Source organism: Mytilus trossulus, chromosome 6 (genome assembly GCF_036588685.1).
Source record: "Mytilus trossulus isolate FHL-02 chromosome 6, PNRI_Mtr1.1.1.hap1, whole genome shotgun sequence".
Classification (NCBI taxonomy): domain Eukaryota; kingdom Metazoa; phylum Mollusca; class Bivalvia; order Mytilida; family Mytilidae; genus Mytilus; species Mytilus trossulus.
The window spans coordinates 43,374,352-43,397,754 of NC_086378.1; the positions used below are offsets into that span (position 1 = coordinate 43,374,352).

A 23,403-nucleotide genomic window follows, 5' to 3' on the forward strand; every position below is an offset into this window, starting at 1 on the left:
TGGTATCATTTCTGTATAGGAATTTACACCAATAAAATTATTTGATTTACAACTGCATACCAATTTTCATTGACCTATAACTTTTAGTTCAACATAAACTGACCGAATAACAAACTAATACATGTAAAATAAGCAAAAGTTTCAGTCAAGAGATCATGACTGAAGTGGCAGGGCCAAATAATCTCCATGGAAATGAGATGTGTCAATTCTAATACAAGTACATACCAAATATGATTGACCTAACACTTTTGTTCACCTTAAAACTAGACCTTATCACAAACTAATACATTGAATCAAGAATATAAGCATACCTATGTCTCTGTCAAGACAAGACAAAAACTGTTATAAAATGTGATTTATTAATGATTGACTATAAGCAATATGTATAGATATAAAATTCTGCATTCTGTACAAATTTTTGCATATAGTTTTCAACTCATTGGTACCAATAACATACAAATCAACAATATAAATATTCAAATGTGTGCAGCAATAGAGAAAGTATATAAATGTGAAAGAGAAAAAAAAATCCAATTAAATCAGTAGCAAAACCATGGTTTTTCATCCTTATAAGTTTTTGGGAAGGCGGGGAAGGTTTAAACCCTGATTAAATTCCACCACCTCAACCTTTGAATTCCCCTTGTCCAATCCCTCATATAAGCAAAAGCAAAGCAGTTAATCTTCTAACAAATTATTCTATGTCAAGACTTTTAATTACTTAATCTTTTATCATAAAAAGTAGTAGGAACCTCCACTTCAAGTGCTTTTCTAAATAACTTGATTACTTTCTTTGTAGCTTCCTTTCAAAAGTATGACAAAAACTTTTAAAAGAAGTGCATAAAACATTCTATAGACATGATAGAAATAAATATTTAGTAAAAATTCTACATATAGAATATTTGTTTTCAGACAAAAGACTGTCAAAAAAAAAAGACACAGAAAATTACCCTTTTGGGTAGATACTACCATCACTCATAGTAAAATGGTATACAAAAAGATCTGATAATAAATAACATACAAACAAATTATCAATATTTTTCTAAAAAATATACAGTTGATGCTTTACTTTCAACATTTATCCTTCAATTGAAAAATAATGAATCCTCATCATATACTTGAAAAAATAAAGAAATACAGTTTTTGGTTTCTCTGGTAAAGTGATGGAAGTAATTTGAAATTCTAAACATTTATAAACAATCTGAGTTTCAAAAGTCTACCAGAAAGGTTTTGCTAAACTCTTGATATCCTGTTCACATCAGTTGAATAATTTATTTCTAAGGATATTTTAGAGACAACAAATAAATAATGATAAAATTGTGTGTACACACCTGCACACATGTATATATTTTAGTTTAAATATTAAAAATACTCAGAAACCTTCATGTTTCTGATATGACCCATTAATCATTTGGTACATAAACACAAATAAATATCTAGTGTAGTTATCATCATCTTCCATATACAATCTTTTGTACAGTGTTCTCTTTTATAAAATAACATCATATTAATTTTGAATTGTATTAAAGATTATCTCCCATGTGCTGAAAATATTAACCAGAACTAAGATTTCAAATATGTTATATCTAGCTATTATTAATCTAAAAGGTAATGAATGCATTAATAGCAAAAGCAATATCAGCAAAAGCAATATCAGTAAAGATAAATTTCAAAAATAATTGACCAAAATAAACATGTGTAATGAACAAACATTGTCAACAAGCAAGAAATTATTTTTACAGGACTGATATCGAAGAAAGGAAGCATGCATTGTAGCAAAAAAGAATTAAATACTATCCAACATTGTATATGTTTATGTATATATATATATTGATTCAATAACTGAATATTCAATATTTCCATTCAACAATATTAATTGAATGAAAGTTGACAAATCTGGTTAAATGGTTTTATACAACTTTGAAATTAAGAACTAAATTTGTTTGTATATCAAAACAAAATCTATCACAAAACTACACATATAACATGTGAAAGTTTTTGAAAGTTATAAATCTACCAGAATATATGTTTTTTATTCAAAACAGATTAAATTTGAAGTCGAAAATTCAAAGCATACTTTTAACTTAACTGTCATAGAGCTTTTTCAATATCGTTATGATTTTAATGTATTTTAAGATTGAAATAAATTCACACTATAAGTCATATACAAAATCTACCACCTTATCCATTATGTGAAATCAATTGGTGCAACAAGTAAATGTTAAAATAGAATATATATTAATGCTGCTGTATTTGGAAACAACACACCCAGAAGTATCACTTTTTTGTGATTTACTTCCAAAATTTTTTAAGGATTACAAGTTACAAAATAGGATTTGGTTATGTATTTTTGCAAGATTTTTTTTCTTTCTTACAATCCTTCTATTAAAATATCTACTGAAACAAAAATTGACGACTTCAAAGAATTGTACACAGTACAAAAACTAATCTATAATTTTGCCTTTTCCCTAGTTGAAGAAACAAACATTGTTAGTAGAAGAAAAATCAACATATAGTGATATTACCCACACATAATTGAATGCTTTTTCAGTTTTAATTGAAGGTTTTAAGAATTTACAATAGCACATTTTAAATTTTGTAAATTATCATTCAAGGTTCAAGTAATTTTTGCAGCTCTGTTACAAATTAAAAAAAAAATCATCTAGTGCTGAAAGAAACATCAACCTTTGAAGATAAAAGACTTGTTTTAGCAAGGTTATGAAAATCAAATTATATTTATGATAGATAGGCATATATACTATAGTATTTCTTCCTATGAAATAGGGGGGGGGGTGAAAGCTATGCATTAATCAATTATGACCTATCAAAGCCAAACTAGTTGCATGTAATTTGTTCTCTGTAAAACTGTGTAAATATGTATACATGTGTAAACAATCTAAAATAAATGTTAGGAATTCACAATAGAGGTATTTTCTTCCTTTGCTGGTTCAACTTCCATATTTTCAGTAACATTTTCATTTTGTTCTTTTGGAAATTCTACACCTTCATCACCATTTTCTACTAAAACAGGTGGTTTTTCAATATCTTCCTCTTTTTCACTTGATATAAACTGCAAAAAAAATATAATACATATAATACACAAACAGTCAACTCAAGATTTCTATTCTTCTAACAACATCTTTGGTTTTCCCTGAGAAATTTAAATTAATTTCAAAGATAGTATTAGGAATCAAGATGAAGAAAACCATGGCTACTTTCTACTATTTAAAACTTGAACAAGCCTTCCTGTTCAATTTTTTTTCAATCAGTCAATCTCATCTTTAAAAGACATACCCATATATTATGTAGTCATACCTGCTAACTTTTTTAAATCCCATGGGGGTTTTGTGTGCAAGATGGTTCTTATAGTCCTAAGAAAACTTCAAAGGGGTCTTCAAATGTATTTTTATGTTGTTTTTTTGGCTTCTTCATATGTTTAAAATGATTTAGCAATTATAAAATTAACTGTTTAGTTTAATTGCCCTTTCAAAATTTTCATTAAGAGCTTTCATTGGGGAAATCCCCCACAACTAGTGACAGTTGGCAGGTATGTGTAGTAGTTATAAAAGGGAATTAACTTAAATGTATAGACATTTAGGGATTGTTCATTTTTCATTATATGCAACCAAGTGAACCAACTTCTTACTGTCATTTCTGCAGTTGAATATTTAAAATAAATTGCTTTTAAACTATAGATCAAAGGAAAATTTTGACATAAGAGTTGGAACTGTACAAAAAGTATTTGATATCAATTAAGTAATTGGGTAAATAAATGAAAAACTACCACATTTTTAGCATATAATACATGCACAGCCTATTTCATTGTAATTAATCTGTGAAGTACCTCATTATCAGTTGAAATGCTTTGCCTATGAAGTCTGTATCTATATAATTGTTCAGTAGATATTTTTCCTTCATTTGATGTGTTTGAGCATTTTATTTTGCCATTTGATTGGGGATTTTCCATTTTTAATTTTCCTCAGAGTTTGGTACTTTTGTTATTTTACTTTTCACTAATACATCTCTGATTTAATTTCTTTCTCTTAAATGTAATGAACCTAAAGAAACTTACCTGATTGAGGTAGACCTGAAAAATTAAAAAAGATTTCATTAAAGTCAGAATCCACAGAGTTGACCTAAAAGTATAGGAAAAACGTATAAATATATGATTTAGATTGCACCTAAACAATGAATACCATAGGGGACTCTTATTTTTGTAGTTATGTAGTATTATCATTTTTTTTAATGATTCTATTCAATAATATCAATTGACCAAGTTGATGTGTGTTTTTAAGATATTAGATAAATGTGTGGTATTTTTTAAGATATATCAGATAAATCTTTAGTTTCTTTGACAAGAAAGTTAAAGATTTTTAAAAAGCAGAGATAGCCATTTTAAACAAAAATTTTAAGCTATAATCTGATATATAATTAAAAAAAAATAATTTACAGATTCCCGCCCCCCCCCCCCCCTCCCCCCTTTCTAACCTCCTCGAGCAAGTAGTTCAAAGTTAATATTGTAAGCTTTATAAAGATATATAAGTAAAATGAAAACACCATGTCATTTTCCATTAATTCAAGTCTACAAGCAAATCTTAACAGGGGCTGACAATTTCATCATAACTTTTTTAAAGACTTGTATGTTTGCAACAGACATATTGGTTGTCCCCTAAAGCTCCATTTATGTCATTTATCATACATGAAATACTAGGAATCAAAATAATGAACATCTGACAAAAAAACTTACCTCATAATTATTGCCAATAAGATGTTGCATTTCATGCTGAACCAATAGGTCTGATTGGTCCAACTCTCTATCACAGTACTGGCAGATGTATACATCACTCTTCTCGCTATTCTCTGAATCGGTCTTTTCCTCCTCCATTTTGACATCTTTTTCTGATGCTGGTTCTTCAGAATTATCTTTAGCTATAGTTGGTGATATAATAATTGAACTGTCTTTAAATGAGATTTCATTGTCTGTATCACTTTCAGAAGACTTAGATGCTTCATTTATTTGTTTATTTTCTTTGACTGGTGTCATGTCCTCATCACCATTTTCTACACCATTCATCTCTTTCTGAGCTGGGGAATCACAGGATTCTTCCTCCATTTTTACCTCTCCCTTTTCTTCTTCTTTCTCTCCATTACATTGTTCCTCCTCATTTTCCTCCGATTGTTTTTGCCCATCACGTTTGTACAGCTGTGCTACATACAATGCCTCACTAATGTCTGGGTCTTTATTCTGTTTGACTCGGTCAAGCTGACCATTCTCTGCTAACCAGTTAGACAATTCTGGCAGTGGACAGAAATGGACCCTGATGTGTTGTGACAGGTGGTGAGTCTTGGAAACACTGTAGTCACAGTATGGACATGCAAGAGTACTCTTAAGCATGTGAAATTTCAAATGTGTCAATAAATGGTCTCTTCTTACATTTGCATATGGACATCTATCACATCGGTAAAGTTTTTTAGGCTCAATATCAAACTGGTTGGAATTCTCATACAATTCAATATGGTCATGTGTGACACTAACTTTGAAAGACTCTTTTGTGTCAATTGGTGGCAAAGCACTAGCCAAAGCAACATCTGCTGGTACCTCTGGTAACTGCATCAAGTTTGATAATGACTGTATTGCTAAAAGGTTCTGATTTGGAGTGCAATGTAGCCGTTCATGTTGTACCAGTAGGTTTCTGGACGGAACACTGTAATCACAATACTTGCACATATGTCGTTGTTTACTTCCATGTATTTCCACATGTCTCTCATAGTGAGACCGTTTGGCACTGGCATAAGGACATTTTTCGCAGCTGTATTTTTTAAACCTTGCAATCTCATACAAAGTATCAACTTTGGTCTCAAACTGAATGTCAGAAATATCAGAATCTTTCTCATCTCCAGTATAATCATCGATTTCGGTCTCTGTACTTGATTTGTCTGGATTATCTGCCATGTAGGAGGGAAGGTGTACCTTCATGTGATGTGAGAGCAGTCCTTTGGATCCAACATAGTAATCACAGTCAGGACATTTCATCAGCTGGTTTTTACTTTTACGGAAGCCATGCATTAGTTCATGGAGACGCAAGTTTCTAAGTCGAACATTCTGATAGGGGCATTTTGAACATTTGTGAATTTTTCTGTAGCCTCCATTTTTCATGATGTATCCAGGGCGATTTCCAACTGTGCATGCAATTTTCATTGGTGACATGACTGGCGAGTGAGAAATACTTGGCTGAATCTTTGAAGAAATGATCTTTTGCTTGTACATGGCTAATTGCACTGAATCGTAAACATGACTGGACTCTGAGAAGTCAGATTTACATGGTGATGACTGTATGGATGATGTGGATGACCTTCTGTCTTTGTAATCAGCTTCATGAACTTTCTTGTGTTGTTTTAAAAGTCGCCTTAGTCCTACCCAGTAATCACACTCGTCACATTTAAACTCAGATGTTGGCTTTGGTCTGTGAAACTGTTTGTGATAATAGAAATCATTCTTACTATTGGTTCTGTATGGACATTTCTGACATTGGTGACGCTTTGTTGGTGTTGGTGTCTGTGGCTGAATAAATACAGAATCCTCTTTGGTTGATGTAGATGGTAGTGGCTCTTCTGAAGTTAGTTCAACACTCTCAGTCTTTCTTTGTTCTTCAAGATGGAGTTTTTCATGCTGTTGTATAAGTCTTGGTGCCCTGACATAGTATGGACAATACCTGCATTTCTCTTGATGAACTCCAATTTGAGGCTTGTGGCAATTCATGTGTAGTGTCAACAAATTATTTTTAGCAGTCCTATATGGGCAAACAGTACACATATATTGTTTTAGGTCCTTTTCCTCATCATCTAATCCATTATTTTTCACAATCTTCTTTATACATTTGATGTGTCGTTGGTAGTTGGTGGATTTATGTTTTTGCCTAATGTGACGACAGACACATGATCTCCATGTTGACTGGAATGTACAGAGTTTACATTTAAATGTTTCTTTGAATGTGTAAGTATCCTTGATTTCGTCTTTATCTTCTTCTTTATCAGTTTCGTCAAGAGTGGTTTCAAAGTCATCTTCCACATCTTCTTCCATTTTTAAATTCAAATTTTCATCTTCTGTAAAATCTTCTGCATTTTCAAAACCAGGGAAAAGTTGTCCATTTTCTCCTACAGCTGCAGCACTGCCAGTATCTAAATTAATTCCTTGAGCCTTAGCCTTTTCAATAGCTGACTTCACATAGGTGTGTCTAGATGGATCGAATCGAATGTATTTGATTCCAATTTTACAGATGCTAATGTTTTCAGTTTCATGTCTTTGTTTGATATGACGGTAGGCTGAACTTCTGTGATTGGTTGCATAAAGACATTTCATGCAAGTGAATGCCCTAACTCTGTGACGACTGTACAAATGTCTTGCAACTACCATCTTATCTTTGTTGACAAAAGAGCATCTTGCACATTTCCAAATTTTCCCCATTTTATCAGCCTCACTGTGCTTTGGTCCCTTAGGTCTTGGTTCTCTAATTTCGCTTTTTTCCTCTCCTGTTTCACCTTCTCTGACACCACTTCTCCTTCTTTTTCTTGGATTGTAATCATATGTAGTCAGACTTTCCTTTGCTGCATCAATCGTCATAATTATCAGATGACCTTTGGTGACACCATGCTTTCTTTTAATGTGCCTCAGCAAATCACTCCTCCAATTTGATCGATATGGACATGCAGAACATTTAAACTGTCTGTAAGCACTCCTATTGAAGTTTATCAACCCATATTCCTTCTCATTAACTTTTGTACTTGGATGTTTTTTTACTGGTGAAGTATGGACAGATTGACTGAATTCTTGCATATAAGACTCATAAGTTGCTCTGGCTTCTGCCTCAGATAGTGTGATTATATGTGATGGAGTAGTAGGATGTCTTATTCTCATGTGTTTGCTCAAGTCCCATTTCCAGTTTGACCTTCTACCACATTCTGAGCACATGAAAGGTTTGATGTAACCAAATGTTTTGGGATTAGCCGAGATAAGACCTGCTTTCTTGTTAGCTGTCTTTGGTGAAACAGTTGCCATATCCATCTTCTCCATATCCATTTTCTCACTTGGTGGACCAATGATGTAAGGGTTCTCAACCATACCAGAATCAAGCATTCCATCACCAACATATATGATGCGAACTTCACTTCCAGGATGCATGTAATTATAATGTTTCTTCACATCACCTTTCAGAGCTGCACGCTTTCCACATTCTGCACACATAAAAGGTTTAATATCAAGAGGTAAGAATTTTTCAGGTGATGTTTCATTGCCTTTTTGCTGTTTCATTTGCATGTTTGATTTTGGTCCTTGATCATCTTTTTCTATTGGAACAATGCCATTATCTGTTATGTAACCTACTTTCACTGGCATATTTCGATGCATGTAGTAATAATGTCTAGCAATGTCTGCCTTACTGGCACACTGTTTGCCACAGTCCATGCAGATGAATGGTTTGTCAGACATGCTTTCCTTCTTTGGTGGTGTGACTCTTGCTTCATTGTTCACATTAGGTACATTTAAGATGGTTGTCGGTATTGGACTGCTGTTATGGTCCATTCTTTCGTTGCTCATTATAAAGGGTTCCATTTGAGATTCATTGCTTGGCATTAGAGTCATCATGTTACGATTGATGTTATTACCCTTGTAGATGATACTAACTTCTATGTTTGGATGTACTGTACGAATATGTTTGCTGACAATCCACCTTTGGTTAGATTCATATCCACAGGCACTGCATTTGAAACATTTTCCATTTTTTATTTCAGAAGTCTCATCCAGCACAGTCTGTGGTTGGCTGAGAGCAACATTCAAATGATGCTCACGTCTGACAACAGGATTAGAGTTCAGATACTTTTCAATGGTAGCTTCTGCCTCCTGTCGACTAAGTTTGACAACATCCAGTGCTGTCTCAGGATGGGCCTTTTTTATGTGCTTACGTATATCCCATTTCCAATTGGCTCTCCTACCACATATTGGGCACATATATTGTTTCAGATTCATATGAGTTGAAACGTGTGCTTTCAACTTTGATGGTGCATTGGTTACAAATGTGCAGTATTCACATTTAAATGTTGTTACTTCCCCTGTATTTCCACTGATGCTATCATTTTCAGGTGAAAGTTCCTTGACTGGAGAAGGTTCATGGCTTGATGGTTCAGAATCGTAGTATGACATATCTGTGTGTTCATAGCTGTGTGCCATTTGTTCATAACTTTGATCCATGCTGTTTTCTGGTGTATCATTCATCATATCCATGCTGTAATTGTTTTCATACGATTCATTCATCTGACTTTCCATTTCAAATGGAAGATCTTTGCTTGCAGTCAACTTTTCATAATCAATGGTAATAACATTGTCAAGGATAGTGTCATCACCCATAATCTCTGGATGGTGTTTGTACATGTGACGTCTTATATCTCCTTTCCAGTGTGTCTGGTAGTCACAGTAATTGCATCTGTAAGGCTTATCATCAATGTGATACTTTGAATGTCGATCCACTTCAGTTTTCCACTGTGAGGTAAATGGACAAGCAGGGCATTTGAACAGTGATGGTGATGATTTCTTATTAGGTATAGTTGGTACTCTAATTAAGTCCCCTGCCTCTGGTTCTTTCTTATGATCTCTACGAATGTGCACATTTAGATCCCCAACATATTTGTACTGCTTATCACAGTGTGGACATCGGTAACGTCTCTCAATCTGATGAATTGCTAGATGTTTCCTGAATTCATCTTGCCATTTGGCCTCATATGGACAGTATGGACATTTCAAACCTGTGTCAGTAAAACTGCTGTCTACATCTGGCAACTGATTGTCTACTATATTACCATCATCATCCACAACCTGATTTTGTACAATATTTGTCATGGAATTATCTTGCTGATTTGGTGCTGGTATAAGAGGTGGTGGTGGAGGTAGAGAATCGGTTGGTGCTGGTGGTAAATCTAGGGCTTGGGATTGTACCATTGTTGGTTGTTGGTCCAAATAATCTTTCATCCTAATGTTATGCTTTTGTTTCATGTGTCTATTCAGATCAGAAGAGCGTTTATATTTGAGACCACACAATGGGCAGACAAATGATCCATCAGCTCCTTGTAAAATGGCTGCTTGTTTGGATGCTAATTTTTCTCCTCTTTTTGCTGCTTGTTTTGATGTTGATGGATAGTTAAAACTGTCATTGTCGGTAGACCAGTTCATACTTGAATTGTTGTAGTTGGACATTAAACTGTTATCATTGTCACCATAGTAATCCAAAGATGAATCAGCATTGTACGTGTTTGCATGTGCATAATACTGTTCCGTTCCAGTATTCTGGACACCCATGACAAAGTTCCTTCCAGCAGAAGGACCTTCTGTCATCATGTCATCATTTTGAGGTTCTTCGATGTAAGCTGAATCGTTACTGAAACTTCCCTGAGATGACATCTGAAAATTGTCAACAGTGTTTTCATGGAACATATTATCTGCATTATGATTTTCCCGATGACTGTCAAAGTCCAGCTTATTATCAGTTGAATAAGAGCAATCACCACTCTGTTGCGCTGGCAACTTCCTGTGCTTGGCCTTATGAGCTACAAATTCTATTTTCCTTCCAGTTGTAAATGAGCACATGGTACACTGGAACAGTTTTGCATTCAAATGGTTAGTAACAACATGTTTTGCTACTTTGCTCTTATCGTTGCTATTAAAAATACAGTATTCACACTTGTATACTTTTCCTTCAATTCCTGGAACTTCTGTGATGTGTTCCTTGTTCTCATTGGGATTCTCTGGGGCTTCTGGCAGTACAACTACAACATCATCAGGGATTTCCTCCTCAATATTACTTCTCATACCAACCATGTCATTCAAATCAACAGAGTTGTTTATATCAATGTTGTATTTAAACCTGGGATCATTCTGCTCTTCCTCTGTTTCTTTTCTCTCTTCAACACGACTCATTTCTTCATTATATGCCACCTTTACATCAGAGAATGCTACTTCCTTTTTGTGTATAAGTTTAAGATGTCTCTGTACTTTCTGTTTGTGTTTGGATGAGTATTCACATTCTGTGCAAGTAAATATTGAATAAGCCTTTCTGTGAACCTGAATCTCATGATAGAGGAATGCTTTTGATTTGGTTGTGGTGAAGCTGCAATTTTCACAACTATAATTACGTCCTCTCTTGCAAGGGCTAATTGAAGGGGAAGTCTTTTTCCTTGTACCATTCTCCTTTACGACCTTTATTGGAGATGACAGATTATTAGACACTGAACCAAACACTGATGGTTTGATTATAATTTTGGTCCCGCCTCCTTTGATCTTTTTCTTATCCCTTCTACATCTTAGTCTATGTCTTTTGAAAATGTAGGCATTTTTGTTTGTGAATCCACACAAATCACATTTCCTTGCTGGCTGCTCTGATGCTTTGGTCTTTCCCATGGTTCATCTGAAAATAGAAAATACAAATGCATGTTCACTTTATTATCCTTTAAAAAGATCAGTTTGTAACTAAAATACAAGTACATGTAACAGAAATTGATTATGAGCATCATCACGCTTTCATATGTCACCAATAACAGTAAATAACAATAATGTGTCCATAGTACACAGATGCCCCACTCGCACTATCATTTTACATGTTCACTGGACCGTGAAATTGGGGTCAATACTTTAATTTGGCATTAAAATTAGAAAGATCATATATATATCATAGTTAACATGTGTACTAAGTTTCAAGTTGATTGGACTTCAACTTAATCAAAAACTACCTTGACCAAAAACTTTAACCTGAGCTTAACACTATCTTTTTCTTTGTTCAGTGGACCATGTAATTGGGGTCAATTCTTTAATTTGACATTAAAATTAGAAAGATCGTATCATAGGGAACATGTGTACTAAGTTTCAAATCGATTGGACTTCAACTTCATCAAAAACTACCTCGACCAAAAACTTTAACCTGAAGCAGGACGAACGAACAGACAAACAAACGAACGGACGAACGGAGGAACAGACCAGAAAACATAATGCCCCTCTACTATCGTAGGTGGGGCAGAAAAACCACATGCTGAAATTCTGTAATATGAAGGTTTTACAAGTATCATATAAACTAAGCCATTTTAAATGATCCATGAAAATGAAGTCATGGTCTGAGAAGAACCATGCATGCCAGACAGAAATGTATACCTTAAAATCATTGGTTGATTATATAGGGAATCAATGAAGCATGACCGTAGCAGGCCCCCACTTATGAAAATTTCTGAATCCCCCAATGTATAGAGAACCATGACCCTCACTAGAAAAACTAACTATCCTTGAAAATTAAGATTGGAGTTGAGCACACCTGCCACATGCAGGATTTGAACTCTCAACCAAGGAGTTGACAGGCTCATATCACTTATAGTTCACAAGAAACTAATCTAACTACAAATTGGGCATAAAATACAGTTAATTAGTTCTTAGTTCATAAAAAAGTGTACACAAGAAACTAATCTAACTACAAATTGGGCATAAAATACAGTTAGTTCTTAGTTCATAAAATAGTTCTAGGGTTGCTGTAACATTGACATACCGGTATCCAACATCTCTGTTTGCTTAAAATCATTTCAAATGAAAAGATTGATTTTAGCAATTCAAATTTATCATTAAAATTTTTTAATATAACTTAGGAATATTTTAGGGGGTACATTTGTTACTTTTACAATATCAATTTAGGCAAATATTTTGAAAACAATTGTGTACAACTTCTGACCCTATTTTCAAGACTAATTGAATTATTCAGCTTTTGAGTTATTCCCCTTAGAACAGTGAAGCAAATTTGCAAGAAAGTCAAATTTAAATTTTAAATTTTTTGTAACAAAGAAACATTTTTGGTATAATGTATCTTTTGTCTATACTTCTTTGATTATCCAAATAATGATCAATGAAAGAGTTAGTTTCTTCCTCCTAATCTAATTTTTTCTAGATTGGAAAATATCTTACAAATTAGACAGTTCAGCATTTTTTTGGTATTTTATATGAATTTCTGATGAAAAGGAAATTAAAAACTAAATGTTGAATTGTAAACTTGGTTATGAGAAGTAAAGTGATTGTCAAAAATTGGTGATTTTAGAATTGCCTTTATTATGATTGGTTGTTGTTAGTTTATTATTTATAAACTGTCCAGTGTCACTATTAATCCCCGTACAGCAGATATTGCTGTCATTTGGCACTAAATGAATTATTCTCAGCCATAATAAAATAACAAAACAAGAATCATATTCAGTATACGTCAAATTAATGTTTGAATATATACAGCAAATTCTAGCTATATGTATGTCATGATATTGCTAGGGAAAATGAGACAAATTGCAATAGGTGCCAGTCTAACAGCAATATCTAGTGCAAATTTCAGTGTTCTTCCAAGGACCCTTGGGACCTTGGTAGCTGAGTGGTCTAGGTTGTTTCTACTGTAATCATTATCCAGTCAACACTGAGGTTGTGATATCGAACCCCCCCCCCCTCATGCAGGTGCACATTACTTTAATCTTAATTGACTAGGATTGTCAGTTTTCCTATTGAAGGTCATATTTTTCTTAGGGCACTCCAGCTTCCTCCATAAATAAAAACAGACCATCACAAATAGCCTAAATGTGGTGCTTAAAAAAATTTCAATCAATCAATCCAAGGACCCTTTGTTTGGGATGGGATGCTATCTGAAATGATAATAAATTGTATTATGGGTGTGAGCTATATATTCTAGAAAGAAGATGATATCTCAAAATGTTCGTTTACTAGAATGCACCAAGTAATTCTTGGGGGAGAACATTGTGTATGGTTAGAGTGATTATAGCAGAACATATCTCAAGGCATGCATTTTTAACTGAACTTATTGAAGTTTATGACTTTGGACCATTTCCTAATATTTGTAAACCACTTTAATAGAACAGAAACCAGTCACAACAAATAGACGGTTTTACAGATACATGTATACTAGACTGAGCAAGGACATATTTAGTATTTAACTGTACATGGTATTGAAATATGCTAAAGATCCATCTGTGGTTGATTTAATGTTTGTTGATCTGAATTTAATAGCCAATTCCCTTCAAGGAAGTAGAGATTTATGTCTACAAAAATCTTTATCCTGAATTCATGTTTATTTAAGCTATTATCAGATAAATCATTCTACAAATTAGATGTGGATTACATGACTGAACATGTATACAATGTATTGGATTAAACATCTGATGTTGATGAGTAAACAAAATGAAAACTAAATACTTGTCTTCAATTGTCCTTTTGTTCTCTTAGTCATTTTTGGGATTGGGATTATTTCAAAATCTAATAGCCAATCTAGTTTAACTTGATTGGTTAGGTTTTTTTTCTTAGATTTTTATAGTTCGTTCTAATGTTGTACTGTTACACCACTGTTCAAGGTTGTGAGGTGCGTTGGGATCCTGCTAACATGAACCACATTCTGTATGTATGTGCCTGTCCCAAGTTAGGGGCTGTAATTTAGTGTTTGTTGATGTGTTACATATTTATTTTTCGTTCATTCTTTGTAAATAATTTAGGCCATTAGTTTTCTTGTTTGAATTGTTTTACATTTGTCATTTCGGCATTGCTCAGTGTTTAAGGCCGTACAGTATTCTATAGTTGTTAATTTCTGTGTCATTTGGTCACTTGTGAAGAGTTGTCTCATTGGCAATCATACCACATCTTTTTTTTTATATTCAACTAAAAACATGTCTATACGATTGACAATCTTCAAAACTGCACCATGTCCAGAAAGTTAAAAATAAGTTTAAAGTTTGGAATCCCCCCTTTATTTTTGACGATCAATGCATTTGAATTGGGCCATATGGTTGAAACCCCACTTTATCCTTGGTTAGGGACCCCCCTTTGGAATATGGCTGGATCTGCCCCTAAAAATAAATACAATTTAGTATAAGGTAAACAGGAAGTTCATGAGTAATGAATTGGAAAATTTATCACATGAATTGGGAAAACAAAATTAAGGAAGCTTTTATTTGTAATCCCTAGAAAAATATGACAAAAGCTTTCCTATATATGCTTTTAATGGCCATTTTGTGTAAGAATAAGTTATATTTGAAGAATACAGGAAGCAATTGTGAGACGAGTCTGAAATGTATGTGCCAATGTGTATGAATTTTAAAAACCACAGGAAAATTTTGTACACCCCAAAATTCACCTAGATGACCAATAAAATATCCCTTCTTTGGAGAGGTGGTATAATCAAACAATATTTTGTAAAAAAACTCACATATTATACATTCAAAATAAAAATAAAATCACTCTGCATATTTCAACTTTAATTTTCTTTTACCAATATGAATAAAATTGAATAAATCAATGATGAGACAGCAATTGTAATACATAATATATTAACAGAAAACCAGATGCTCCGCAGGGTGTAGCTTTATACGACCGCAGAGGTTGAACCCTGAACGGTTGGGCCAAGTATGGACACTACATTCAAGCTGGATTCAGCTCTAAATTTGGATTGTGATTAAATAGTTGACACAGCATAGGTTTCTGACACAGAATGAATGTGTTCTAATGAACTTATAATTTTTGTTTTCTCTTAGAGCAATTCACTATGCTGTAGAATATTAATCCTCTCAAAAAAAAGTTAAAAGAAATTTTCTTTTTATTTATGAAATTTCAAATGAGAAAAATTGAACCCAATTTCTTTAATCACATCCCCCTTTCCCTTATTCCAAAACTAATCTCAATCAAAATTTCTAATTGAGTTTTCAACAATAACTACTCATTTAAATACATCATAAAATATTAAGATGTAAAAAAAACTGCTTGTTATCACTGAATGGTAAAGATTATTTTAATTTATCAGTTGGTAGTAAAAAGTGAATATACATTGTATTTTGTATATAACAAAGATTTAAGTTGATTCTTGACAAAGAAAGATAACTCCAATTAAAAAAAATCTTGCTATTGCACAATATTGTGCAATTAGATATTTCTTGCTTACTATTCTGGACAAAGGAAGATAACTCTAATTAAAAAAAAAATTGCTATTTCACAATATTGTGCAATTATATATTTCTTGCTATTGCACAATACTGTGCAATTGAAAAGACTTGCTATTGCACAATACTTAATATAATAATTTTAGATCCTGATTTGGACCAACTTGAAAACTGGGCCCATAATCAAAAATCTAAGTACATGTTTGGATTCAGCATATCAAAGAACCCCAAGATTTCAATTTTTGTTAAAATCAAACTAAGTTTAATTTTGGACCCTTTGAACTTTAATGTAGACCAATTTGAAAACAGGACCAACCAGGTGCTCCGCAGGGCGTAGCTTTATACGACCGCAGAGGTTGAACCCTGAACGGTTGGGGCAAGTATGGACACAACATTCAAGCTGGATTCAGCTCTAAATTTGGATTGTGATTAAATTTATGAAATTTCAAATGAGAAAAATTGAACCCAATTTTTTAATCACATCCCCCTTTCCCTTATTCCAAAACTAATCTCAATTAAAATATTCTAATGGAGTTTGCAACAATAACTACTCATTTAAATACATCATAAATATTAAGATGTAAAAAAACTGCTTGTTATCACTGAATGGTAAAGATTATTTAAATTTATCAGTTGGTAGTAAAAAGTGAATATACATTGTATATTGAATATAACAAAGATTTAAGTTGATTCTGAACAAAGAAAGATAACTCCAATTAAAAAAAAATCTTGCAATAAGATATTTCTTGCTTACTATTCTGGACAAAGAAAGATAACTCTAATTAAAAAAATAATTTGCTATTTCACAATATTGTGAAATTAGATATTTCTTGCCATTGCACAATACTGTGCAATTGAAAAGACTTGCTATTGCACAATACTTAATATAATAATTTTAGATCCTGATTTGGACCAAATTGAAAACTGGGCCCATAATCAAAAATCTAAGTACATGTTTAGATTCAGCATATCAAAGAGGCCCAAGAATTTAATTTTTGTTAAAATCAAACTAAGTTTCATTTTGGACCCCTTTGGACCTTAATGTTGGCCAATTTGAAAACGGGACCAAAAATGAAGAATCTACATACACAGTTAGATTTGGCATATCAAAGAACCCCATTTATTCATTTTTTTATGAAATCAAATAAAGTTTAATTTTGGACCCAGATTTGGACCAACTTGAAAACTGGGCCAATAATCAAAAATCTAAGTACATTTTTAGATTCAACATATCAAAGAACCCAACCGATTCATTTTTTGTCAAAATCAAACTAAGTTTAATTTTGGACCCTTTGGACCTTAATGTAGACCAATTTGAAAACATGACCAAAAGTTAATAATCTACATACACAGTTAGATTCAGCATATCAAAGAACCCCAATTATTCACTTTTGATGAAATCAAACAAAGTTTAATTTTGGACCCTTTGGGCCCCTTTTTCCTAAACTAACTCCCAAAATCAATACCAACCTTCCTTTTATGGTCATAAACATTGTGTTTAAATTTCATAGATTTCTTTTTACTTATACTAACGTTATGGTTCGAAAACCAAGAAAAATGCTTATTTGGGTCCCTTTCTGGCCCCTAATTCCTAAACTGTTGGGACCTAAACTCCCAAAATCAATACCAACCTTCCTTTTGTGGTCATAAACATTGTGTTTAAATTTCATTGATTTCTATTTACTTAAAACTAAAGTTATTGTGCGAAAACTAAGAATAATGCTTATTTGGGCCCTTTTTTGGCCCTTAATTCCTAAACTGTTGAAACCAAAACTCCCAAAATCAATCCCAACCTTTCTTTTGTGGTCATATACCTTGTGTCAAAATTTCATAGATTTCTATTAACTTTAACTAAAGTTATAGTGCGAAAACCAAGAAAATGCTTATTTGGGCCCTTTTTGGCCCCTAATTCCTAAAATGTTGGGACCAAAACTCCCAAAATCAATACCAACCTTCCTTTTATGGTCATACACCTTTTGTTAAAATTTCAAAGATTTATATTCACTTTTACTAAAGTTAGAGTGCGAAAACTAAAAGTATTCGGACGACGACGCAGACGACGACGCCAACGTGATAGCAATATACGACGAAATTTTTTTCAAAATTTGCGGTCGTATAAAAATGAAGAATCTACAAACACAGTTAGATTTTGCATATCAAAGAACCCCATTTATTCAATTTTTGATGAAATCAAACAAAGTTTAATTTTGGACCCTGATTCGGACCAACTTGAAAACTGGGCCAATAATCAAGAATCTAAGTACATTTTTAGATTCAGCATATCAAAGAACCCAACCAATTTATTTTTTGTCAAAATCAAACTAAGTTTAATTTTGGACCCTTTGGACCTTAATGTAGACCTATTTGAAAACGGGACCAAAAGTTAAGAATCTACATACACAGTTAGATTCGGCATATCAAAGAACCCCAATTATTCACTTTTGATGAAATCAAACAAAGTTTAATTTTGGACCCTTTGGGCCCCTTATTTCTAAACTGTTGGGACCAAAACTCCCAAAATCAATACTAACCTTCCTTTTATGGTCATAAACCTTGTGTTTAAATTTCATAGATTTCTATTTACTTATACTAACGTTATGGTGCGAAAACCAAGAAAAATGCTTATTTGGGTCCCTTTTTGGCCCCCAATTCCTAAACTGTTGGGACCTAAACTCCCAAAATCAATACCAACCTTCCTTTTGTGGTCATAAACATTGTGTTTAAATTTCATTGATTTCTATTTACTTAAACTAAAGTTATTGTGCGAAAACCAAGAATAATGCTTATTTGGGCCCTTTTTTGGCCCCTAATTCCTAAACTGTTGAAACCAAAACTCCCAAAATCAATCCAAACCTTTCTTTTGTGGTCATAAACCTTGTGTCAAAATTTCATAGATTTCTATTAACTTAAACTAAAGTTATAGTGCGAAAACCAAGAAAATGCTTATTTGGGCCCTTTTTGGTCCTTTATTCCTAAAATGTTGGGACCAAAACTCCCAAAATCAATACCAACCTTCCTTTTGTAGTTATAAACCTTGTGTTAAAATTTCATAGATTTCTATTAACTTTTACTAAAGTTAGAGTGCGAAAACTAAAAGTATTCGGACGCCGACGACGACGCCAACGTGATAGCAATATACGACGAAATTTTTTTCAAATTTTGCGGTCGTATAAAAACCATCTGTAGAAAGAACATACATATGTCATATGATCTACATCTAAAATTACTATGTATCACAGGTCTATATACATATAATCTGGGAGTGCAATTATGAACGCACAGAAGACAACAAAATTCTAATGTGTTTTTAAAACTGTCTACAAATATTCAAATGAGCCAAACTTTGTACTATTTAATATCATCAACTGAGATTCTTATAGTACATGTACATGATCAGGTGGAAACCCAGTTGAAATAGAACAAAAGAATCGAAGCTCTTTGTTAGAGAAGGCCATAATTGCTTACTGTAATGTTTACTATAGTAACAAAATTTTTAAAAGTTAATATAAACAAATAAAAAGACAATTTTCTTCTCTATTACAAAGTGTTCTATTTTAAAAACACCATTTGCATAAGTTTTCAGTTTATCTATTACATAGTTATGCAAAACAATTAGATATGAAGTCGACAACTTGGGTATCTATCAAGTTGGATGTAGAAAATGCATAACCTCCGATTTAAAAAAATACCTTGGGCGGACAACATATCAATCTATTAGTTCAGTTATTTTCGTGTCTGTCCTTCTATTAAAAAGATAAAATCGAGTGCACCTTTTATGTTAGGGCAATTTGAGGTGTATATTTTGTCTTTAAAACTTACAAAGCAAGAGTATTTGATATATCATCTCGCATCAGATTCTATCATTTTTAAATATCGAAAGTTACAGGTTGACTTTTATAACATAAAAAAGTCACAGTATGAAAAGATGAAATGTATAGGTCATGTGAAATACCTATCTAATGAATCACAAATACAGAGTAAGTGTGTTCTAATAGCTAACTTTTTTTACAAAAAGTACTCGACAACAGTCTTTTAAGTTGATGATGAAAATGCATATCTTTGAGAAAAAAAAAACACTGAAAAATTTTAGTCTGCCCTTCCACAAAATATTTTTAATTAGAATTTTTTTTAAATGTCTAAGAATTTTCGAAAATTCAACCTGACAACCGATCAGACAATAGTTTTAAGTTGAATCAATGCAGACAAGATAAATAACTGATCAATGCTCATTAGCTAGTAGATACATTTGTCATTTAAAATACAACTGACATATAACATGTATAAGGACCGTGATGGTGCTATGTGGATAAATTTATCAGTTTACAAAAGCAAAATTGGCAGCGGGTCATCCCTGCAATGGCTTCCATTTCTACTATTGTGAAAATGAACTGGCATATTGGGGTGATAATTTTGACGAAGTAGAATCCTGACTGTGATGTAGTTCAATCGTTAATCATTCGCTTAATAATAGTACTTTGATAACTGAGAAAGTAGCAAATAAAATGAATTATCTATTTTTAATCTGAAACAGTAGGTAGATTATAAACTTTTTCAGATTAAATTAAAGAATATTATTTTAGTTTTCTTTGTAATTTCTCTATCAAATTGGTGAGTTATTACATTTATACACTTCTTCCCACTTACCATGCTTACTGACTTACCTCTTTACTGCTTCCATGATAATTTAGATTTAATCTGTTGGAATATTGTCTTTGCTTTATAAAAGGCCTGAAAAATAAAAATTAAAAATAAATTATATATGGAAAGAAGAAATAAAGACAGCAATCCTATGAAATAGAAGGAAATAACTGCTATGTTACAGTACCAACACATTCATTTATGTTCTTGGTCATAAAAGCTACATGTATTGGAAGGTCTTGAGGGTCTAAAAGATGACTCACAGTAGCTTACTTCCATGAACTTCCTTATACATCAAAACATGACTTTTACATGCTTTACTAGTATAGATAATAAACAATGTGCAAATTGTACATGTTGTATCAGTGACTTCATTATAAAAAAAAAAACATAAAATAAAATTTTATCCTTTAATGCACTTTTAAAACAAGAAATGTTCTTGTCAATAGTTTTTTCTTTCATCACCCCTAAAATGATGTACTGTACATGTTTGCCAATCCATTTAATGCCATCTCTGCTTTATAGTTGAAACATATATCACAACATGATGCTCAAATGATAAATAAGTCTGTATTCATATTACCTGATGTATACCCTTCTAAAGGATATCAAACAGAGTCTAGTAAAGAATTTATAAGTCTGCAATGATTATGTTACCCGTATCTGCTGATCAATGAATTAGAGCTGGCATTTAAAGGAAGACCGTTAACTGCTTCAAAACAGTACAAAAAAACAAAATTTCTAAAATATTTTGTATTTATTTTTTGTCTGTATCTCTGTACCAAATTGATAAATATGATAAATGATAAATATAATTTAAAATGCAATGTGAGGAAACAAGAAAAATGCTTTTCTCAGTACAACAGCAGAATGTGAAGAATGAGGATGTAATATTCAGTAAATAATTTACAACATGTTGTGGGAAAAAAATTAAATGTTATAATTCCTTTTTAACATGCATGCTAACACCTGGTACAACATTTTAAACACATTTCTTGGAGCAGAAGAAGTAAAGCATAATGCTCATTATATTTCTAATAAAGAAAATTTTGAACACAGAAACACTTAAAATATTTAACATTAAATGGTAAAACAATTCATGCAGGGTGTTAGTATACAATTTCTGTACACTAGCTAAAATAATGCATCACTACCAGGTCATTTCAAGCCTCAATGACAAGTTAAAATCCTGAATTATTTATATCAAGGCTACTGTCTCAAGCTTCAATACCATCAATGGATTTTGTGCCATGTGTGCCTTGACAACAAGCAAGTTGTTTACTCCTCTGACAATATCAGAAATAAGATGACACCAAAATCAATACTGCAGCCTGAAGATGGAAAATGCTTCTAGAAATACAATGTATGTATTGATATCTAATACAAGTAGCTACAGCAACTGTTAATGAGAGACAGAACTTGGAAATGCAGGAACCAAGGCAATCAACAACACAGATCTCATTATTCTTATCTAAACATTGTGCTGGCCAATATAGGAAATTCTTTCTTCTGCTTAGAATTGAAACTGGAGGAACATCAAATACAATGCCAACAGTAAATAGAAGACAGAACAAGAAAACCCTATATAAAGTTACTTCACATTCATAACTGCCAAATTTTTGTTTTTAATAATAAATTAATGATATCTTTAGTGCAAATACACCCACAAACTTAAGGGTCAAACAATAACAGATAGAATGCATACATGTTTTGAGAATATAACAAACCAACATTATTAACTATATTATAATACACAAAATGTAAGAAGATGTTTACTATATGAGTATCATCAAGGAGGTCATATAACCTCCTTGGTATCACAAACCTGTCCGACATGTCATAAATATATATAAATAGATTGTTTTGCTTTTTTACTTGACATGTATATTTTATGGGATAAAGTGGGGTGCTCATTTCGCCATATCTTTCCATGTTTTCTTCAGTTTATGTTCAGGTCTTTATGTTTTTGAAGTATGCTGATATTTCTATATGAAGATAACTTCAAATGCAAAATATTCTTAGCTGGAAAACGCATTTGTTTTGAGTAAAATCATCTAAAAAGTTGGATTAAAGGGTGTTTGAAATTTCCTAATTTTTTGTCAACAGGGGACACATATTCGCCGTTTTTACATATCTATTTAAAACCAAATAACTGCTATATTTGTTATAAAAATATCATTTAACGCAATATTTCTTCCATTTCAACCATCCTTTGAAAGTTTTTACACCTCAAAATCATAAAACAGCGAAATTGTGTCCACGGCGAATATGAGCGCCCCACTATGTTTTCCTATGGTTTCGTTTTTTAAAATGTCTTTTGAGTGCAATCATAAAACTTTTCTTGAATTGGTTATACTGTCAACTACATGTATACAGAAGTTCTCCTAGAAATTTGGTTATAATAAACAATTTTATACTAAAATCTATTCCTAATAGAACAAATATTTTTTAATCTTTATTCTGTAAGGTACAAATTTTGTTCCTTTAGAAATAGTATAACAGTATATATATACATCTTTCTTGTTTTGGATCTTGGAACTTTTATTACATTACACATAATTCTGCACGTTCTTGTATTGTTAGTGTCAAAACAAGAAAATGAGGAATCTTTCATATCACTCCTGTAAAACACTGCTTCATCTTACATACTTATTTTTGTTATGCTCCAAAGAGTAAAGCATAGTAATTTTCTTGCCTTTTTTAAAAGATTTCTTTATCATATGGACTAATGTTCAAAAACCTATCAGTATTTTCTGAGACTCAAAGATAAATGAA

The 23,403-nt window shown here is 32.4% G+C and overlaps 1 protein-coding gene across 1 annotated transcript in view; it reads right to left on the reverse strand.

Annotated features, from left to right (window-relative positions):
- Positions 1-340: 340 nt before the first annotated feature.
- LOC134721394 (uncharacterized) overlaps positions 341-23,403 on the reverse strand; it is a 28,589-nt gene continuing 5,526 nt past the window's right edge. Inside the window, exons 2-5 of the mRNA XM_063584367.1 lie at positions 20,652-20,718; positions 4,745-11,447; positions 4,070-4,084; positions 341-3,067 (exon numbers count right to left, since the gene is read on the reverse strand). Of these exons, the coding sequence (XP_063440437.1) occupies positions 2,906-3,067; positions 4,070-4,084; positions 4,745-11,440 (6,873 nt within the window). The 5' untranslated portion in view covers positions 11,441-11,447; positions 20,652-20,718 and the 3' untranslated portion in view covers positions 341-2,905. The remainder of the gene's footprint in view (positions 3,068-4,069; positions 4,085-4,744; positions 11,448-20,651; positions 20,719-23,403) is intronic.